The following is a 20,777-nucleotide window of genomic DNA, read 5'->3' on the forward strand; positions in this document are numbered from 1 at the left end:
CAGAAGCCAAGCTACTTCAATTCATTGACAGTTACAAAAATAAAAGGAATAAGGTTCGTGTATGTGATGTGGCTAAAAAACATGTTGTTTTATTTTCCCCAGCATGTCGCATGCGGACGTGACGTTGCCTCGAGAGCAGTTGCCTCGACACAGCAGTTGCCTCGAGACCAGTTGCCTCGAGACCAGTTGCCTCGACACAGCAGTTGCCTCGAGACCAGTTGCCTCGAGACCAGTTGCCTCGACACAGCAGTTGCCTCGAGACCAGTTGCCTCGAGACCAGTTGCCTCGAGACCAGTTGCCTCGACACAGCAGTTGCCTCGACACAGCAGTTGCCTCGACACAGCAGTTGCCTCGAGACCAGTTGCCTCGAGACCAGTTGCCTCGAGACCAGTTGCCTCGACACAGCAGTTGCCTCGAGACCAGTTGCCTCGAGACCAGTTGCCTCGAGACCAGTTGCCTCGAGACCAGTTGCCTCGAGACCAGTTGCCTCGACACAGCAGTTGCCTCGAGACCAGTTGCCTCGACACAGCAGTTGCCTCGAGACCAGTTGCCTCGAGACCAGTTGCCTCGACACAGCAGTTGCCTCGAGACCAGTTGCCTCGAGACCAGTTGCCTCGAGACCAGTTGCCTCGAGACCAGTTGCCTCGAGACCAGTTGCCTCGAGACCAGTTGCCTCGAGAACAGTTGCCTCGACACAGCAGTTGCCTCGAGACCAGTTGCCTCGACACAGCAGTTGCCTCGAGACCAGTTGCCTCGAGACCAGTTGCCTCGACAGAGCTGGTCCCTGCCTCACGCAGCGAAGTATGCGACAGGGAATATCAATTATAAATAAACCCGTATTGTAAATATTTAATTTTTTGTATGAAACTTCAAAAAAATAAAGTTTATTTCTGTTTTTAAGATTTTTTCCATGTTTTTTTTTAGTTTATTTCTGGTTTTCTGGTACATTAACAAGAAAATTTTCTAAAAACTTCGTTAATGTTTGATTTAAATCACCTGTGAATAAACTATATAACCATTGAGTTATGACACATATCACATGCTATCTGGTATAGTAAGTGATAAATCACACATTCGTAAAAACGTGTTATGAAAGACAGTTATGAATTGATCAAACGTGTTATCAACTGCTTTTTACTAATTACATGTGTCACAATAATTTGAAAAAAAAAAAAATAGCAATGCAATTTTTAGCGCTCTTTGATGTGGCATATCATATAAGCAGACATTTTACTAAAAAAAACTTTTGCATTGAATATTGGTATTTTTTCTCAATTGTAATAATATTTAATGGTTAAATGGTTCCTTGGTAAAGTAATACACCCGAATATCAAGAAAGTTTAACTATTTTACCTTGTCCCTATGTATGACTTAATTTGGGTAAATTTCTATAAGACTTTCTTTTCTCATCTGAATACCTTCTACTCATTTCTTTCGTTGTAATATTCGCTATTAGAACACGAAGATTTAATTAAATGACAGTAAAATTATGTCATAAAACTCGATTTTATGTACCTGTGTCTATTATGGCCCACCTAAAGTTTGAAATGTTGTTCAGCTCAGGTTACTAACACGTTCATGGATTACTCGCCTGACTCCAACATTAGGTCTCATTTGGGTTGGAGTGTTTATAACTAATTGACAAGTCATATTGATAAAAGGGCATAGTTAGCCAAGATGAATTGGGATAACGATGTTTACCACCACTTAAACTTATGTATGAGAAGGCTTTATTTTAAAGGCGAGTAAAGTATCCTTCGTAATCACAACAGTTTTTTGTTATTGAGTTGTACGTATAGGTAGGTGCATTGCAAAAAAATTCCCTACAAACTAGTTTTTATTTAATACAATTTCTTGACATACGCCATTGCAGTTTTGCACGTCACACAGCAGTATCGGGGTCTCCCTGTGACTGTCTGCGGCTGTGAATATCTGAGCGCTTCCAGTGCCTGTGACTGAGACAGAGAGTGTCATATCAAAATTTCAACTTCAGGTTGGAAGTATATTTTCAATGGAAAAACCTGAGACTTTACGGACAATACTGTGTATTGCGAGCTGTGATTCAATTGTAGCAGTTAAATAATAAAACATTCCAAATGCCAAACTGCCACATTAATTATTCTGGCAGTTTAACAGTAATAACGTCACAATGTAACACGGCCACATAATAAAACTGTAACTAATGATTCAATATAGTACAGTTTTCAAAAAGTGCCACGTCTGTACATGGACATGTTGGAAACATTTTTGACCATTAAAAACTGCCCCATGTCTATGCGTGGCCTGTTGAGAAACATTTTGTACGAATCAAAAGGGCCGCTTGTCAGCATGTGGCAATCTTGGACAAATGGCAACCCTGCTACTGCCGACGGCCTGTGTGCGATAGAAGCATAACACATAATGTGGTATTGTTTTTTCTGCATCACCTTCCGATGCAAATATTGCAAAAGTGACACATGTCAAACATCAATGGGCTATATATGAAATTTAGCTGAAAAGTTTTTTTCGCAAGGTAACAAACCTCTTTGTGAGTTGTGTGAGTTGTGGGGTGTTGTGGGGTGTTGTGGGGTGTTGTGGGGTGTTGTGGGGTGTTGTGTGAGTTGTGGGGTGTTGTGGGGTGTTGTGGGGTGTTGTGGGGTGTTGTGTGAGTTGTGGGGTGTTGTGGGGTGTTGTGGGGTGTTGTGTGAGTTGTGGGGTGTTGTGGGGTGTTGTGTGAGTTGTGGGGTGTTGTGGGGTGTTGTGGGGTGTTGTGGGGTGTTGTGGGGTGTTGTGGGGTGTTGTGGGGTGTTGTGTGGTGTTGTGGGGTGTTGTGGGGTGTTGTGGGGTGTTGTGGGGTGTTGTAGTGTGTTGTTTTGCGTGAGCTTGTCACATCGAGGCCCGAGTAGGCCTTTATTGCGCCACAGCGAACAAGCAAACATAACATGGCGCGAAAAATGCGTGCAAGACAATGGTCTGTTGACAACTGTAAGCCTCCAGACAATCAAAACGCTTGTGTTTTCAGGAGCTGCATCGCATCTGGAGTGTGGAATGTATAGTTGTTGGCACATTTTAAGCGATGATTTTATATCTCATATGTATGGAATTTTATAGTCGTCTTTCTCCTTCTTTTTCAGCTACTAAGAGCTGTGTTTAAAGGTATAAGTCTTGGCCCCTTCAAATTTTAACAATTACAAATTTCCTAGTTCTGGAGTAAAGTTATGTATTAACATGTATGGGATTAATTACCACTTAGTAAAACGACATAACTACATGTTTTCAATTATTATTCAAAAAACAAAAGGATTGTGATTTGAATCGTAATCTCTAAGTAGTTATCGAGCCAGCCTAGTCAGGGGTTTATTCGTGTTAGTGAGGCGAGAATATAAGTGCGACGCTCGCTGGTGCTTCTAGCGCGGTATCGCCTCTAAGCGCAAGGCTCTGAACTGGCACGCAATCTTGTCGTGCATAGGACACGGCCATGGAACTTGAACGATAGCCATAACATTAGATGGCAGAGTAATCTTAATATATATAACTGCAGTGTCCTGGTGTTTGTTTCCAGTGAACTCTTCACCAAGTCAACCGATTTCGATGAAAATTGGCATTTATGTGTAATTTTTTCCAACTTGAGAGATAGGATCGTTTTTATTTTGATTAATGGTCTTAATAATTTATAATTAATAATAAACTGATTATCAATGTTGATTGGTGTTATTAATCGTAAGTTTCATAAGTCTCAAACAGATGGCGCCTTAAATCAGTTTTTTACAGAAAACTGATGTACTGTCTGACATAAATATCTCATAGATAGCGCTACGTTTCAATTCAAATTTTATTTTTATCCATGTTGTGCACATTTTCGTTGATCAATGTACTACGTAACCTCGCTTTTTTTGTATTATATTTTGATTTTATTCTCACGTGTTTATAATTATTGATATCTATCTTCAGCTGTCAATCTACATATATAATAATAAAACAAATAATATTAGCTAGAGAATCAGAGTTCATAAAATTTTATTTCATGTTAAAAAATTTGTTAGTATTAATTAATTCTACCTTTCCTGAAAATTTTATAATCTAAGTTTATAAAAATTACAAAAATATCTATGTATTAAGTGCTTGCTTTTTATTTCTTCATTTTTATTGAATTTTTACTAACTTAATTATTATTTTCAGTAAAATGCCACCAAAAAAATCGAATCTCACTCAGCCACAGCAACGCGTGGTCGGGTCTGCTAGTGGAGATATAAAGTTGTAATGTAAGAGGCTCTTGGGTGCTTTCAAGAATCTGTATCTAGCGGGCGTTTCATGTCTAAAAATTATACACACGTTTTAGCCATTATCACTCTACAAAAAATACTTTTTAGAAACGAAATATTCAAACAGAACTACCCATCCCCCTTCAGAATGTTCTTTTTTTTTTGACGTGATAAATACTTATAAATCGATATACGCCGGCTGCACGCACGAAAAAGTGTCACGTTCCGTCTGAGCCGAGCGTACAAGAACCGGGCAACCACCGTGCGAGAAAATCTTCTATGATATCAAACAGGTTAAGGCGGGATTTTTTTACTAATTGTTCGTGATTATATTTAAACAAATTATTTAAATTAAAGATGCAAAAAAACTGTAAATAATATTTGAAAAATTAAAAAGTATGCAATTTTTCATCAATGTTTTCTTCTTACGTCACGTAAAATTATCGTCCGTAAACCGACTTTACAGACAAACCCCCCTTTTTCTGTAAACAGGCACCACTCGGCTATCATGAGCAGTTTTCTAATATCGTGGTTTCTCCTGAAGCTCTGCACACATGTGTGCCCAGGTAGGCACATCAGGTTGTAATCACAGTCCACGGCGACATTCTGCCAGCTCGAGCACAGCAGTAGCCATGGCGCCGGGCCAGCAGCTGAGAGGGGAGTGTTCATTTGGCGCGCAGGCGTTCAGGCGAGATCAGCTGCAGGAGAGAAGCAGTGGAGATGGAGTGCGGCAGTGCTGGAGGAGAACCCTGAGAAAACCAGCTGGAATCCAGCAAAGTCTGCCTCGTTCGTCGGATGCGAAACTCCTGTTAGGACGGACTGCTCTGTAAAAATATAATTTCGACGTATTTTAAGTAAAATATTTTACTAGCTAATAATCTGTTAAGTGAATCTAATCACCTGGAATACGTGTAATAAAATGAAAAGTGCCATAGCTGCATGAAGTACGTCTTAAGTAACGCGCGCTACCTGTGTCTTTTCCTTGCATCTCTCACATAACTACGATATGGTGGCCCTTCCAATTCCTTACAACTTTGATCTTTAGACTATAGCTACAAACTGAAATAAAGTCTTATTATATCGTTAAATACATGTTGCGTAATCTGCAGACGCAATTAAAAAACCATTTAGCTACTTCCTTCTGAGATTAAATATTGGCCTTTTAATTACAACTAGGCTACAAGAACGTAATAAAACTAGAGATAAGCTTGTTTATAATGAAGAGAGAGGAAGCGGAAGTTGTGGCCTGGGTGATAAGGCAGCCTCCAGCTCGGCTGTGCTCGCTCCCGGAGCAACTAGAAATGACAGCCGCTACAAGCGCCGTGCTGCTGCTCCTGGTGGTCTCCGCCGAGGCCAGCACCAGGCTCGACCCCGGGACCTCGCCCTCCAAGAGCCGCCATGGCGTGGTGCCCTTGAGGCCCTGCCCCGCCGGCCAGCTGCGAGACCACAAGGGCGTGTGTCGCCGTGTGCTGGGGTCCCCTCGTGCCAGAGGTACACTCTCCTACCTGCCTCGCCCTCATAGAGCCCTCATGGCGTGGTGCCCTTGAGGCCCTGCCCCGCCGGCCAGCTGCGAGACCACAAGGGCGTGTGTCGCCGTGTGCTGGGGTCCCCTCGTGCCAGAGGTACACTCTCCTACCTGCCTCGCCCTCATAGAGCCCTCATGGCGTGGTGCCCTTGAGGCCCTGCCCCGCCGGCAGCTGCGAGACCACAAGGGCGTGTGTCACCGTGTGCTGGGGTCCCCTCGTGCCAGAGGTACACTCTCCTACCTGCCTCGCCCTCATAGAGCCCTCATGGCGTGGTGCCCTTGAGGCCCTGCCCCGCCGGCCAGCTGCGAGACCACAAGGGCGTGTGTCGCCGTGTGCTGGGGTCCCCTCGTGCCAGAGGTACACTCTCCTACCTGCCTCGCCCTCATAGAGCCGCCATGGCGTGGTGCCCTTGAGGCCCTGCCCCGCCGGCCAGCTGCGAGACCACAAGGGCGTGTGTCGCCGTGTGCTGGGGTCCCCTCGTGCCAGAGGTACACTCTCCTACCTGCCTCGCCCTCATAGAGCCGCCATGGCGTGGTGCCCTTGAGGCCCTGCCCCGCCGGCCAGCTGCGAGACCACAAGGGCGTGTGTCGCCGTGTGCTGGGGTCCCCTCGTGCCAGAGGTACACTCTCCTACCTGCCTCGCCCTCATAGAGCCCCCATGGCGTGGTTCCCTTGAGGCCCTGCCACGCCGGCCAGCTGCGAGACCACAAGGGCGTGTGTCGCCGTGTGCTGGGGTCCCCTCGTGCCAGAGGTACACTCTCCTACCTGCCTCGCCCTCATAGAGCCCTCATGGCGTGGTTCCCTTGAGGCCCTGCCACGCCGGCCAGCTGCGAGACCACAAGGGCGTGTGTCGCCGTGTGCTGGGGTCCCCTCGTGCCAGAGGTACACTCTCCTACCTGCCTCGCCCTCATAGAGCCGCCATGGCGTGGTTCCCTTGAGGCCCTGCCCCGCCGGCCAGCTGCGAGACCACAAGGGCGTGTGTCGCCGTGTGCTGGGGTCCCCTCGTGCCAGAGGTACACTCTCCTACCTGCCTCGCCCTCCAAGAGCCGCCATGGCGTGGTGCCCTTGAGGCCCTGCCCCGCCGGCCAGCTGCGGGACCACAAGGGCGTGTGTCGCCGTGTGCTGGGGTCCCCTCGTGCCAGAGGTACACTCTCCTACCTGCCTCGCCCTCATAGAGCCCTCATGGCGTGGTGCCCTTGAGGCCCTGCCACGCCGGCCAGCTGCGAGACCACAAGGGCGTGTGTCACCGTGTGCTGGGGTCCCCTCGTGCCAGAGGTACACTCTCCTACCTGCCTCGCCCTCATAGAGCCCTCATGGCGTGGTGCCCTTGAGGCCCTGCCCCGCCGGCCAGCTGCGAGACCACAAGGGCGTGTGTCGCCGTGTGCTGGGGTCCCCTCGTGCCAGAGGTACACTCTCCTACCTGCCTCGCCCTCATAGAGCCGCCATGGCGTGGTTCCCTTGAGGCCCTGCCCCGCCGGCCAGCTGCGAGACCACAAGGGCGTGTGTCGCCGTGTGCTGGGGTCCCCTCGTGCCAGAGGTACACTCTCCTACCTGCCTCGCCCTCATAGAGCCGCCATGGCGTGGTTCCCTTGAGGCCCTGCCCCGCCGGCCAGCTGCGAGACCACAAGGGCGTGTGTCGCCGTGTGCTGGGGTCCCCTCGTGCCAGAGGTACACTCTCCTACCTGCCTCGCCCTCCAAGAGCCGCCATGGCGTGGTGCCCTTGAGGCCCTGCCCCGCCGGCCAGCTGCGGGACCACAAGGGCGTGTGTCGCCGTGTGCTGGGGTCCCCTCGTGCCAGAGGTACACTCTCCTACCTGCCTCGCCCTCATAGAGCCCTCATGGCGTGGTGCCCTTGAGGCCCTGCCACGCCGGCCAGCTGCGAGACCACAAGGGCGTGTGTCACCGTGTGCTGGGGTCCCCTCGTGCCAGAGGTACACTCTCCTACCTGCCTCGCCCTCATAGAGCCCTCATGGCGTGGTGCCCTTGAGGCCCTGCCCCGCCGGCCAGCTGCGAGACCACAAGGGCGTGTGTCGCCGTGTGCTGGGGTCCCCTCGTGCCAGAGGTACACTCTCCTACCTGCCTCGCCCTCATAGAGCCGCCATGGCGTGGTTCCCTTGAGGCCCTGCCCCGCCGGCCAGCTGCGAGACCACAAGGGCGTGTGTCGCCGTGTGCTGGGGTCCCCTCGTGCCAGAGGTACACTCTCCTACCTGCCTCGCCCTCATAGAGCCCTCATGGCGTGGTGCCCTTGAGGCCCTGCCCCGCCGGCCAGCTGCGAGACCACAAGGGCGTGTGTCGCCGTGTGCTGGGGTCCCCTCGTGCCAGAGGTACACTCTCCTACCTGCCTCGCCCTCATAGAGCCCTCATGGCGTGGTGCCCTTGAGGCCCTGCCACGCCGGCCAGCTGCGAGACCACAAGGGCGTGTGTCACCGTGTGCTGGGGTCCCCTCGTGCCAGAGGTACACTCTCCTACCTGCCTCGCCCTCATAGAGCCCTCATGGCGTGGTGCCCTTGAGGCCCTGCCCCGCCGGCCAGCTGCGAGACCACAAGGGCGTGTGTCGCCGTGTGCTGGGGTCCCCTCGTGCCAGAGGTACACTCTCCTACCTGCCTCGCCCTCATAGAGCCCTCATGGCGTGGTTCCCTTGAGGCCCTGCCACGCCGGCCAGCTGCGAGACCACAAGGGCGTGTGTCGCCGTGTGCTGGGGTCCCCTCGTGCCAGAGGTACACTCTCCTACCTGCCTCGCCCTCATAGAGCCCCCATGGCGTGGTTCCCTTGAGGCCCTGCCACGCCGGCCAGCTGCGAGACCACAAGGGCGTGTGTCGCCGTGTGCTGGGGTCCCCTCGTGCCAGAGGTACACTCTCCTACCTGCCTCGCCCTCATAGAGCCCTCATGGCGTGGTTCCCTTGAGGCCCTGCCACGCCGGCCAGCTGCGAGACCACAAGGGCGTGTGTCGCCGTGTGCTGGGGTCCCCTCGTGCCAGAGGTACACTCTCCTACCTGCCTCGCCCTCATAGAGCCCTCATGGCGTGGTGCCCTTGAGGCCCTGCCCCGCCGGCCAGCTGCGAGACCACAAGGGCGTGTGTCGCCGTGTGCTGGGGTCCCCTCGTGCCAGAGGTACACTCTCCTACCTGCCTCGCCCTCATAGAGCCCTCATGGCGTGGTGCCCTTGAGGCCCTGCCCCGCCGGCCAGCTGCGAGACCACAAGGGCGTGTGTCGCCGTGTGCTGGGGTCCCCTCGTGCCAGAGGTACACTCTCCTACCTGCCTCGCCCTCATAGAGCCGCCATGGCGTGGTGCCCTTGAGGCCCTGCCCCGCCGGCCAGCTGCGAGACCACAAGGGCGTGTGTCGCCGTGTGCTGGGGTCCCCTCGTGCCAGAGGTACACTCTCCTACCTGCCTCGCCCTCCAAGAGCCGCCATGGCGTGGTGCCCTTGAGGCCCTGCCCCGCCGGCCAGCTGCGAGACCACAAGGGCGTGTGTCGCCGTGTGCTGGGGTCCCCTCGTGCCAGAGGTACACTCTCCTACCTGCCTCGCCCTCATAGAGCCCTCATGGCGTGGTGCCCTTGAGGCCCTGCCCCGCCGGCCAGCTGCGAGACCACAAGGGCGTGTGTCGCCGTGTGCTGGGGTCCCCTCGTGCCAGAGGTACACTCTCCTACCTGCCTCGCCCTCATAGAGCCGCCATGGCGTGGTGCCCTTGAGGCCCTGCCCCGCCGGCCAGCTGCGAGACCACAAGGGCGTGTGTCGCCGTGTGCTGGGGTCCCCTCGTGCCAGAGGTACACTCTCCTACCTGCCTCGCCCTCATAGAGCCGCCATGGCGTGGTGCCCTTGAGGCCCTGCCCCGCCGGCCAGCTGCGAGACCACAAGGGCGTGTGTCGCCGTGTGCTGGGGTCCCCTCGTGCCAGAGGTACACTCTCCTACCTGCCTCGCCCTCATAGAGCCCTCATGGCGTGGTGCCCTTGAGGCCCTGCCCCGCCGGCCAGCTGCGAGACCACAAGGGCGTGTGTCGCCGTGTGCTGGGGTCCCCTCGTGCCAGAGGTACACTCTCCTACCTGCCTCGCCCTCATAGAGCCCTCATGGCGTGGTGCCCTTGAGGCCCTGCCCCGCCGGCCAGCTGCGAGACCACAAGGGCGTGTGTCGCCGTGTGCTGGGGTCCCCTCGTGCCAGAGGTACACTCTCCTACCTGCCTCGCCCTCATAGAGCCGCCATGGCGTGGTGCCCTTGAGGCCCTGCCACGCCGGCCAGCTGCGAGACCACAAGGGCGTGTGTCGCCGTGTGCTGGGGTCCCCTCACCGTGCCAGAGGTATACTCTCCTACCTGCCTCGCCCTCATAGAGCCGCCATGGCGTGGTGCCCTTGAGGCCCTGCCCCGCCGGCCAGCTGCGAGACCACAAGGGCGTGTGTCGCCGTGTGCTGGGGTCCCCTCGTGCCAGAGGTACACTCTCCTACCTGCCTCGCCCTCCAAGAGCCGCCATGGCGTGGTGCCCTTGAGGCCCTGCCCCGCCGGCCAGCTGCGAGACCACAAGGGCGTGTGTCGCCGTGTGCTGGGGTCCCCTCGTGCCAGAGGTACACTCTCCTACCTGCCTCGCCCTCATAGAGCCCTCATGGCGTGGTGCCCTTGAGGCCCTGCCCCGCCGGCCAGCTGCGAGACCACAAGGGCGTGTGTCGCCGTGTGCTGGGGTCCCCTCACCGTGCCAGAGGTATACTCTCCTACCTGCCTCGCCCTCATAGAGCCGCCATGGCGTGGTGCCCTTGAGGCCCTGCCACGCCGGCCAGCTGCGAGACCACAAGGGCGTGTGTCGCCGTGTGCTGGGGTCCCCTCACCGTGCCAGAGGTATACTCTCCTACCTGCCTCGCCCTCATAGAGCTCTCATGGCGTGGTGCCCTTGAGGCCCTGCCACGCCGGCCAGCTGCGAGACCACAAGGGCGTGTGTCGCCGTGTGCTGGGGTCCCCTCGTGCCAGAGGTACACTCTCCTACCTGCCTCGCCCTCATAGAGCCGCCATGGCGTGGTGCCCTTGAGGCCCTGCCCCGCCGGCCAGCTGCGAGACCACAAGGGCGTGTGTCGCCGTGTGCTGGGGTCCCCTCGTGCCAGAGGTACACTCTCCTACCTGCCTCGCCCTCATAGAGCCCTCATGGCGTGGTGCCCTTGAGGCCCTGCCCCGCCGGCCAGCTGCGAGACCACAAGGGCGTGTGTCGCCGTGTGCTGGGGTCCCCTCGTGCCAGAGGTACACTCTCCTACCTGCCTCGCCCTCATAGAGCCGCCATGGCGTGGTGCCCTTGAGGCCCTGCCCCGCCGGCCAGCTGCGAGACCACAAGGGCGTGTGTCGCCGTGTGCTGGGGTCCCCTCGTGCCAGAGGTACACTCTCCTACCTGCCTCGCCCTCCAAGAGCCGCCATGGCGTGGTGCCCTTGAGGCCCTGCCCCGCCGGCCAGCTGCGGGACCACAAGGGCGTGTGTCGCCGTGTGCTGGGGTCCCCTCGTGCCAGAGGTACACTCTCCTACCTGCCTCGCCCTCATAGAGCCCTCATGGCGTGGTGCCCTTGAGGCCCTGCCCCGCCGGCCAGCTGCGAGACCACAAGGGCGTGTGTCGCCGTGTGCTGGGGTCCCCTCGTGCCAGAGGTACACTCTGCTACCTGCCTCGCCCTCATAGAGCCGCCATGGCGTGGTGCCCTTGAGGCCCTGCCACGCCGGCCAGCTGCGAGACCACAAGGGCGTGTGTCGCCGTGTGCTGGGGTCCCCTCGTGCCAGAGGTACACTCTCCTACCTGCCTCGCCCTCATAGAGCCCTCATGGCGTGGTGCCCTTGAGGCCCTGCCCCGCCGGCCAGCTGCGGGACCACAAGGGCGTGTGTCGCCGTGTGCTGGGGTCCCCTCGTGCCAGAGGTACACTCTCCTACCTGCCTCGCCCTCCAAGAGCCGCCATGGCGTGGTGCCCTTGAGGCCCTGCCCCGCCGGCCAGCTGCGGGACCACAAGGGCGTGTGTCGCCGTGTGCTGGGGTCCCCTCGTGCCAGAGGTACACTCTCCTACCTGCCTCGCCCTCCAAGAGCCGCCATGGCGTGGTGCCCTTGAGGCCCTGCCCCGCCGGCCAGCTGCGAGACCACAAGGGCGTGTGTCGCCGTGTGCTGGGGTCCCCTCGTGCCAGAGGTACACTCTCCTACCTGCCTCGCCCTCATAGAGCCCTCATGGCGTGGTGCCCTTGAGGCCCTGCCCCGCCGGCCAGCTGCGAGACCACAAGGGCGTGTGTCGCCGTGTGCTGGGGTCCCCTCGTGCCAGAGGTACACTCTCCTACCTGCCTCGCCCTCCAAGAGCCGCCATGGCGTGGTGCCCTTGAGGCCCTGCCCCGCCGGCCAGCTGCGGGACCACAAGGGCGTGTGTCGCCGTGTGCTGGGGTCCCCTCGTGCCAGAGGTACACTCTCCTACCTGCCTCGCCCTCATAGAGCCCTCATGGCGTGGTGCCCTTGAGGCCCTGCCCCGCCGGCCAGCTGCGAGACCACAAGGGCGTGTGTCGCCGTGTGCTGGGGTCCCCTCGTGCCAGAGGTACACTCTCCTACCTGCCTCGCCCTCATAGAGCCCTCATGGCGTGGTGCCCTTGAGGCCCTGCCCCGCCGGCCAGCTGCGAGACCACAAGGGCGTGTGTCGCCGTGTGCTGGGGTCCCCTCGTGCCAGAGGTACACTCTCCTACCTGCCTCGCCCTCATAGAGCCCTCATGGCGTGGTTCCCTTGAGGCCCTGCCCCGCCGGCCAGCTGCGAGACCACAAGGGCGTGTGTCGCCGTGTGCTGGGGTCCCCTCGTGCCAGAGGTACACTCTCCTACCTGCCTCGCCCTCATAGAGCCGCCATGGCGTGGTGCCCTTGAGGCCCTGCCCCGCCGGCCAGCTGCGAGACCACAAGGGCGTGTGTCGCCGTGTGCTGGGGTCCCCTCGTGCCAGAGGTACACTCTCCTACCTGCCTCGCCCTCATAGAGCCGCCATGGCGTGGTGCCCTTGAGGCCCTGCCCCGCCGGCCAGCTGCGAGACCACAAGGGCGTGTGTCGCCGTGTGCTGGGGTCCCCTCACCGTGCCAGAGGTATACTCTCCTACCTGCCTCGCCCTCATAGAGCCCTCATGGCGTGGTGCCCTTGAGGCCCTGCCCCGCCGGCCAGCTGCGAGACCACAAGGGCGTGTGTCGCCGTGTGCTGGGGTCCCCTCGTGCCAGAGGTACACTCTCCTACCTGCCTCGCCCTCATAGAGCCCTCATGGCGTGGTTCCCTTGAGGCCCTGCCCCGCCGGCCAGCTGCGAGACCACAAGGGCGTGTGTCGCCGTGTGCTGGGGTCCCCTCGTGCCAGAGGTACACTCTCCTACCTGCCTCGCCCTCATAGAGCCGCCATGGCGTGGTGCCCTTGAGGCCCTGCCCCGCCGGCCAGCTGCGAGACCACAAGGGCGTGTGTCGCCGTGTGCTGGGGTCCCCTCGTGCCAGAGGTACACTCTCCTACCTGCCTCGCCCTCATAGAGCCGCCATGGCGTGGTGCCCTTGAGGCCCTGCCCCGCCGGCCAGCTGCGAGACCACAAGGGCGTGTGTCGCCGTGTGCTGGGGTCCCCTCGTGCCAGAGGTACACTCTCCTACCTGCCTCGCCCTCATAGAGCCCTCATGGCGTGGTGCCCTTGAGGCCCTGCCCCGCCGGCCAGCTGCGAGACCACAAGGGCGTGTGTCGCCGTGTGCTGGGGTCCCCTCGTGCCAGAGGTACACTCTCCTACCTGCCTCGCCCTCATAGAGCCCTCATGGCGTGGTGCCCTTGAGGCCCTGCCCCGCCGGCCAGCTGCGAGACCACAAGGGCGTGTGTCACCGTGTGCTGGGGTCCCTTCGTGCCAGAGGTACACTCTCCTTCCTGCCTCGCCCTCATAGAGCCCTCATGGCGTGGTTCCCTTGAGGCCCTGCCCCGCCGGCCAGCTGCGAGACCACAAGGGCGTGTGTCACCGTGTGCTGGGGTCCCCTCGTGCCAGAGGTACACTCTCCTTCCTGCCTCGCCCTCATAGAGCCCTCATGGCGTGGTGCCCTTGAGGCCCTGCCCCGCCGGCCAGCTGCGAGACCACAAGGGCGTGTGTCGCCGTGTGCTGGGGTCCCCTCGTGCCAGAGGTACACTCTCCTACCTGCCTCGCCCTCATAGAGCCGCCATGGCGTGGTGCCCTTGAGGCCCTGCCCCGCCGGCCAGCTGCGAGACCACAAGGGCGTGTGTCGCCGTGTGCTGGGGTCCCCTCGTGCCAGAGGTACACTCTCCTACCTGCCTCGCCCTCATAGAGCCGCCATGGCGTGGTGCCCTTGAGGCCCTGCCCCGCCGGCCAGCTGCGAGACCACAAGGGCGTGTGTCGCCGTGTGCTGGGGTCCCCTCGTGCCAGAGGTACACTCTCCTACCTGCCTCGCCCTCATAGAGCCCTCATGGCGTGGTGCCCTTGAGGCCCTGCCCCGCCGGCCAGCTGCGAGACCACAAGGGCGTGTGTCGCCGTGTGCTGGGGTCCCCTCGTGCCAGAGGTACACTCTCCTACCTGCCTCGCCCTCATAGAGCCCTCATGGCGTGGTGCCCTTGAGGCCCTGCCCCGCCGGCCAGCTGCGAGACCACAAGGGCGTGTGTCGCCGTGTGCTGGGGTCCCCTCGTGCCAGAGGTACACTCTCCTACCTGCCTCGCCCTCATAGAGCCCTCATGGCGTGGTGCCCTTGAGGCCCTGCCCCGCCGGCCAGCTGCGAGACCACAAGGGCGTGTGTCGCCGTGTGCTGGGGTCCCCTCGTGCCAGAGGTACACTCTCCTACCTGCCTCGCCCTCATAGAGCCGCCATGGCGTGGTGCCCTTGAGGCCCTGCCCCGCCGGCCAGCTGCGAGACCACAAGGGCGTGTGTCGCCGTGTGCTGGGGTCCCCTCGTGCCAGAGGTACACTCTCCTACCTGCCTCGCCCTCATAGAGCCCTCATGGCGTGGTGCCCTTGAGGCCCTGCCCCGCCGGCCAGCTGCGAGACCACAAGGGCGTGTGTCGCCGTGTGCTGGGGTCCCCTCGTGCCAGAGGTACACTCTCCTACCTGCCTCGCCCTCATAGAGCCCTCATGGCGTGGTGCCCTTGAGGCCCTGCCCCGCCGGCCAGCTGCGAGACCACAAGGGCGTGTGTCGCCGTGTGCTGGGGTCCCCTCGTGCCAGAGGTACACTCTCCTACCTGCATCCGGGTCCCCTCGCTCCTGCTTGGCTGCGTGTCTCGAGTCCACTACTGTTCGAGTCCAAGTGCCCAACCCCCGCATGGTAGACTCTTTTCTACTCTGTCCAACACCTCATCCAGACCATCCTCTGTCTCCTGTATTCTCCTACACTTGCATCCCGCATGAATGTGCCCAGGGTTTTCCCTGTGTCTGTGCAGGTTTTACCTGGGCCCAACCTGTCTCTAGTTATAGTCTAGATTTAAGAGTGAGGGGAGTTAGTCATGGCGCTTATCGTTGCCATGGTTGGCCAATCCCCTCCTAGCACATGATGCATGCGACCCTCTCCCTGCATGGTTAATCCCAGTATGACTACGCATATAGGCTTCGACCTGAGACGGACCTAGGTCCCTCCCTTCCCCGGACCCTCCCTACTAAATACACTTAGTTTTAGTTAGGTTAGAAAAATAAATCACTACTGTTCGTGCAGAACACATCTGGACTCGAATTAGTGTAGGGGTGTCGTGACTCAGCTCCTGCGAGCTGAGAGAAGTGGGCAGTTCGCTCCCACTGGCCGCCTGCCGTCTCACTGCCTGGTCTGTTTCAGCTGCAGCTGCTGCGCCGTTCTACGCAGCTGTTCCGGCGACCTAGTCGTGATGATCGGCCCAGAAGAGCTGTTTGCGTGAAGATCGAAGCAGACCTGCAGAACAGTGAACATAGCTTAAGTAAAAATAAAAATTTGTACAAATATGTGTTGTGCTCGCCATTTCAATTACAAAGCAATACGTAAAGGTTATATATTTTCTCAGTCAAATCTATATAAATAAAAAAGTAAGTGTTATATCGTTCAAAATATTATATCTCCGAAAGTTCTTCACCGATTGCTTTGAAATTTTGACACAATGTTGCATTCAAATACGCGCATGTTTTTAAATATCTTTGCCACACCTGTTATAGGTAAAAATAGTGAAAAAATATAAATATGTAAAAATAGTGATTTATAATATTTTCATTGCAAATAGAGTAGGTATATAGAGAATATAGATACAGAGGGAAATATAGAAATAGAGATATAAAGAAAGATAGATGTATGTATATAGAGACATACATAGAGGGATAGAGAGATAATTAGAGAGATACGTTGTATATGTGAACCTACTTCAAACAAATTACAAAGAAAAAAAGGTGATTCAGGCATTGGAATGCATGACGGGCATTAGCTAATATTTAATTCAATACGATGAACGTAATGATATATGTTCAGCTGAACGCATTTCTGTTTAAATATTTTGATATTTTTTGGGTGTTGTACTGACCTCTTTAAGAGAACACAGTGTTATATTTTTTTAGATTAAGTCCGTATGCAGTCGTATAAAGTCATAGAAGTTGTTACGTCATATAATTCATATAAGTTGTTAGTTATTTATAGCTCAAATTGGCTAACTGATATAGTTAAGGACAAAAAGGTTACGGTGAATATAGGACAGCCAGTTCCTGTAGCGCTTCCTTGCGCAGTGCTGTAGCGTCACTTCAGGAGTGGGGTGCTCAATATCCCCCTCCCCCTCTGCACCATCGAGGCCCCCACTCCTGCTTGTTGACGCCCTGACCCACCCAGACGGCGGCAGCCCGGAGAAGTTCCGCTTCAACAATGTGCACGTCAGGCAGACTTTTAGCTGGCCTCTCGACGCAAGAGTGCGATCCGAGCTCTGCTCAGCCACCGCCAGCAATCACAGGTTTAACACGAGCAATAGGTAGAGACCGGAAAAAAAATTCGCGAATTAAATTCGCGATAGGCAAAAATATGAATAGTTATACCTCAGTGATGCCTCTGCTATTGGCTCACAACTCACCTGGAGGACTTTGGGCCGATGAGAAACACCCGACCAAAGCTTTATACGAATCACAGGCTGCTACGTTGGGACGTCTCACAAGACAGCAGCCAATGGGTGGGTGACATTTGACCGAGCGTACGTAGAACTGTGGAGTTCATCCTGGAGGTCATTGAACCCGCGAATTTTTCCGGTCCCTAGCAATAGGCCACCAATAGGTTCTCGCCTTGAGGTTAGTTTAACCCATAAAATGGATTCGATTGTATGGAAACTCGTATATTTATAGATCATTTATCACCAGTTGACCTTACACACGAGAATGGCTGACAGGGAAGTAAACTTAATGAGTGCCTCAGTACTCCAAACCCTCCTCTGCTCGCTTCCAGTGACTCCAGCGAGAGTGGAGACGAGTCACGCTCACAAGGAGTGCCAACTCAATGCCATCATTAACTCTCTTCTTCTCTTTGCAAGTCTGCAAGCCGCGCGGCACTTACAGACAACCTGGAAGTCATTAACTTTTCGAAAGTAATTGTTGGCAACCTTGACTCTTCTACCGCTTGTTCGTTGCTGGGATTATACACCACAAATTTTGCAATAGTATATAATTTTTTTCATTACGGAACAAACAAAAACATGTTAAATTACTTCATCTTCTGTTTCAAAACTTAAAAACTTCGTAGCCGCAAAGTATGAGTGTTGATAATCATAACCTCAGTTTCTGTTGCAAAAACTACACAGGAGCAAAAGCAAAGAACACGCAAGATTTGGATTTGCAGCCATGCTTATTTCATTGCTGCCAAAGTAAGTTAACATTGGCAAAAAATATTCCAGAGTGTAGTTTTTTTGCCATTATAATCAATACGCTACTCCGTTAATACAGCAGTCCATAAATTCTGAACTAAGAATGCTCGTTATTTTTTTTTTGTTATGTTTGAGAAATATCTATGACTTTTTTTCATATTCAAAACGTAAGTTTTAGTTATGGCACTCATCAAGCGCACAGTTATTCAGGAGAAGCCTATGATGTACATTCTGTATTGCACAGACCCGAACAAGCCCGAATATCTACATTCGGTCAACTACGGGATAATTTTTTATTACTTTACAAAATTGTGGATGGTTGGTTATGTTAGGTTAGTATAGCTACATTAAAAATACTGTCAAATCATTTTAATGGTTGTTTAGGAATTGGCCGTAGGTAGATATTCGGGCTTGTTCGGGTCTGTGCAATACAGAATGTACATCATAGGCTTCCCGTTATTCAGTGGTCGCACCTCGCATGTCGAGTGGCTGGCTAGAGCCCGGCAGTGTGGCCAGGGAAGGCTGCAGAGGGCAGCTGGAGGCCACGGACTAGCGCGGGAGGCATGGCACACATCCCACACCATGTCAGTCAGGTTCACCGCAGTATGATACACACCAGGTCACAGGGACTCTCTGGTAGGATCCACGCCCGGAGCAGTGACCTTGGGCCTTTGAAGAACACCGGCTGCTGGAGAGATGGCTCTCAGAGACAAGCAGTGTGTCTCCCTGGGCTGAGTCGCAGCTTCCCCGCGGGGGGGGGGGGGGGGATCAGGGTTTCCCGCCCCTCTGGAGCTTGCAGCATAGAGTAAGCAAAGGGAGAGGCGCCACTCCCATAGTAATGATCGTTCGCTTTAATTTGTAAACAAACCCATTGCGATCATACAATTTCTTTGCAACTTGACTAAGAAAAAAATTACAGCCAAATACAACCTGAGGAAGGTTTAGCGCGTGATAGTAAATTATAAAAATGGCATCACTAGAAACTATTTATAATTAGAAAAGAAGTAATTTCTAGTACTGTAACAGCAACTTATAATAACACAAATTAATAAGAACTGGACATGTAATAAACTAAAGAGATCGAAACTTGTAATCTATTTTTCCCGATGTTGGTGAAAATGGTATGCCTGCGCTGCTGCATTAGAAACTTACAGCAGTCTGCAGTTCATCTGACAACCGCGTTAGAGACCCTCAATGTCATTCGACATATTCGACATATTCGACATATTCGACATATTCGACAACCACTGCACTGCACATTCATAGGCACTGCACTTACAACCTTCAGATGCACATCTAGTCGGGCTTAGCTCTGGTACCTTTTTTTTCTCGACACAGACTGATTCAGTGCTCAAGACACCTTATTTATCATAGCACCTTTTATTCCTGCATTCTACATTCAACTTGACTGTAAAAAATGGTTCTTTGTTACACACTTCCGCTGCGGGAAAGGGAGACACGAAGACAGAAAATCTAGAGCACCATGGAAATGTAGAAATGTTTCTCCGTTGATTGCGCTTCTTTGAAATAGTATTTAATAGAAAGAAAAGTATTTTTAATTACCTAAATATATTACACATATAAACTATGTGAGAGGTAATGTTATAAGGTAATTTTATGTATTATATTTAAATGAAATGTGTGAAATGGCGACGGTTAAAATTATGAAATTATTAAATACTATTTTTTATTTATTTGATTTGGACCTTACCTGCTGGCCAGCCCGCCACAGCGAGGCTAGGAACAGGGCCCAGGAGGGAGGGGGGGGGGGACACATGGACAAGGGAAGCCTTCTTTTCACAGACGAGAGAGCCAAACGCCCGATCGTGCATCTTCGGTGTTTTTTTTTTTAATTCATTGTAAAAGGTTAGGTTAGCTACATTATAAATACTTTAAAACATTGTCGAAGGTTGATTTGGTTAGGACAGCTACATTAAAGATACTGTGAAATCATGTAAACGGTTCCCTAGCCTGGATAGCTACATATTAAAATTTATTTGCTAAGCAACCTTCGGGGAACTTCGGGTGTGGCTCTCTCGTCTGTGAAATGAAGTCTTCCCACAGGGACAAGCCACTCCCCCCTCCCCCCTCGCAGGGGCTGCGGTCGAACACACGGCCTCCTGGGAGCACACTGCTATTTTAGTCAAACTTGCAAGCAGACTGTTGAATGTGCACGGAACCTTAGGGGTGACAGTCGGACTCACTCTGGTGCGGTTAATATGTAGTTCCTGTCCACGTATAAGCAAAGCTCTTATTTGAACCTCCGTGCGTAAGTTCTAGTGGAAAAGAAATTTAATTTTTTTTAAATAGTTATACAATTAAATTGTTAGATTGTATGGTAACAAAAAAGTTGTTCAAGTTATTTATCTGCGTTCATTTAATAATCATTCATTTGAATTTATAATAAAAAAAGGTATTTCCTGTAAATTTGATGCTGGAGTTACAATGCCACGACGAACACGACACGACAGCGCTCCGGCACGACAGAGTTAATAGTGAAGGGTCACGATACCACGACAGTATTAACCCAGCGATATATGACTTGACTGTCGACGAATAGTAGCAAGCCAAATATTTCCATAAAAAGCAGTATAGGCTGCGGTAAAATCAGTGTAGAAGGGAAATAGATCATTCTATCTCAACCCATACTTTTTATTGAGGCCTTTAATCCAATGGCATACCGAATGCAATGAGCCTGAACTTTATTAATTTAAAGTTCTTCACTATACTCGTCCATTCTTAGATTAAAATATTCACCAATCTACATTGGCCATAAACACGATGATACCCATTTATATAAGCAAATGAAGGAAAAATAAAAATAATAAAGTGTACCCACACGTAAAACTAAATGTAATTTTTCAGCATAAAGATTTACCAAGAAAGTAAATATTTGTGAAGTTTATCTCTGTAAAGTTTCCGCTTCCGTTTTGCTTTCTGCCAGGCGGCACGACACGACAAAATTAGAAATATAATTCCTTGTGGGCCATCGGCGTGATGTCACGACGACCTTGTATATTATTGGCTACTGAGTGTGTCAGGACTAACATTACAAGCAAATATTTGCTCATTCCAGGTTGGTGTATTAAATTTCTAAATGCGGATCAGCAACTGTGTGGTTGTTTGAAATGTCCGAGCGCAGACTGCTGACGGGGGAAATGTCGCAACGGTCGCAGTCAGCAGGCAGCAGGGTTCCGCGCGCGAACAGGGAAAAGAGGAAACAAGGAAACAAGCGACGAGCGA

General features: G+C 53.6%; 1 protein-coding gene across 1 annotated transcript; it reads left to right on the forward strand.

The window, feature by feature from the left end:
- Nucleotides 1-5,443: 5,443 nt before the first annotated feature.
- Nucleotides 5,444-5,803, forward strand: LOC134530095 (uncharacterized). The gene has a single exon (XM_063364680.1). The coding sequence runs from the start codon at nucleotides 5,459-5,461 to the stop codon at nucleotides 5,786-5,788; it is 330 nt and encodes a 109-aa protein (XP_063220750.1). The 5' UTR covers nucleotides 5,444-5,458; the 3' UTR covers nucleotides 5,789-5,803.
- The last annotated feature ends 14,974 nt before the right edge of the window (nucleotides 5,804-20,777 follow it).

Source organism: Bacillus rossius, chromosome 3, assembly GCF_032445375.1.
Source record: "Bacillus rossius redtenbacheri isolate Brsri chromosome 3, Brsri_v3, whole genome shotgun sequence".
Lineage (NCBI taxonomy): Eukaryota > Metazoa > Arthropoda > Insecta > Phasmatodea > Bacillidae > Bacillus > Bacillus rossius.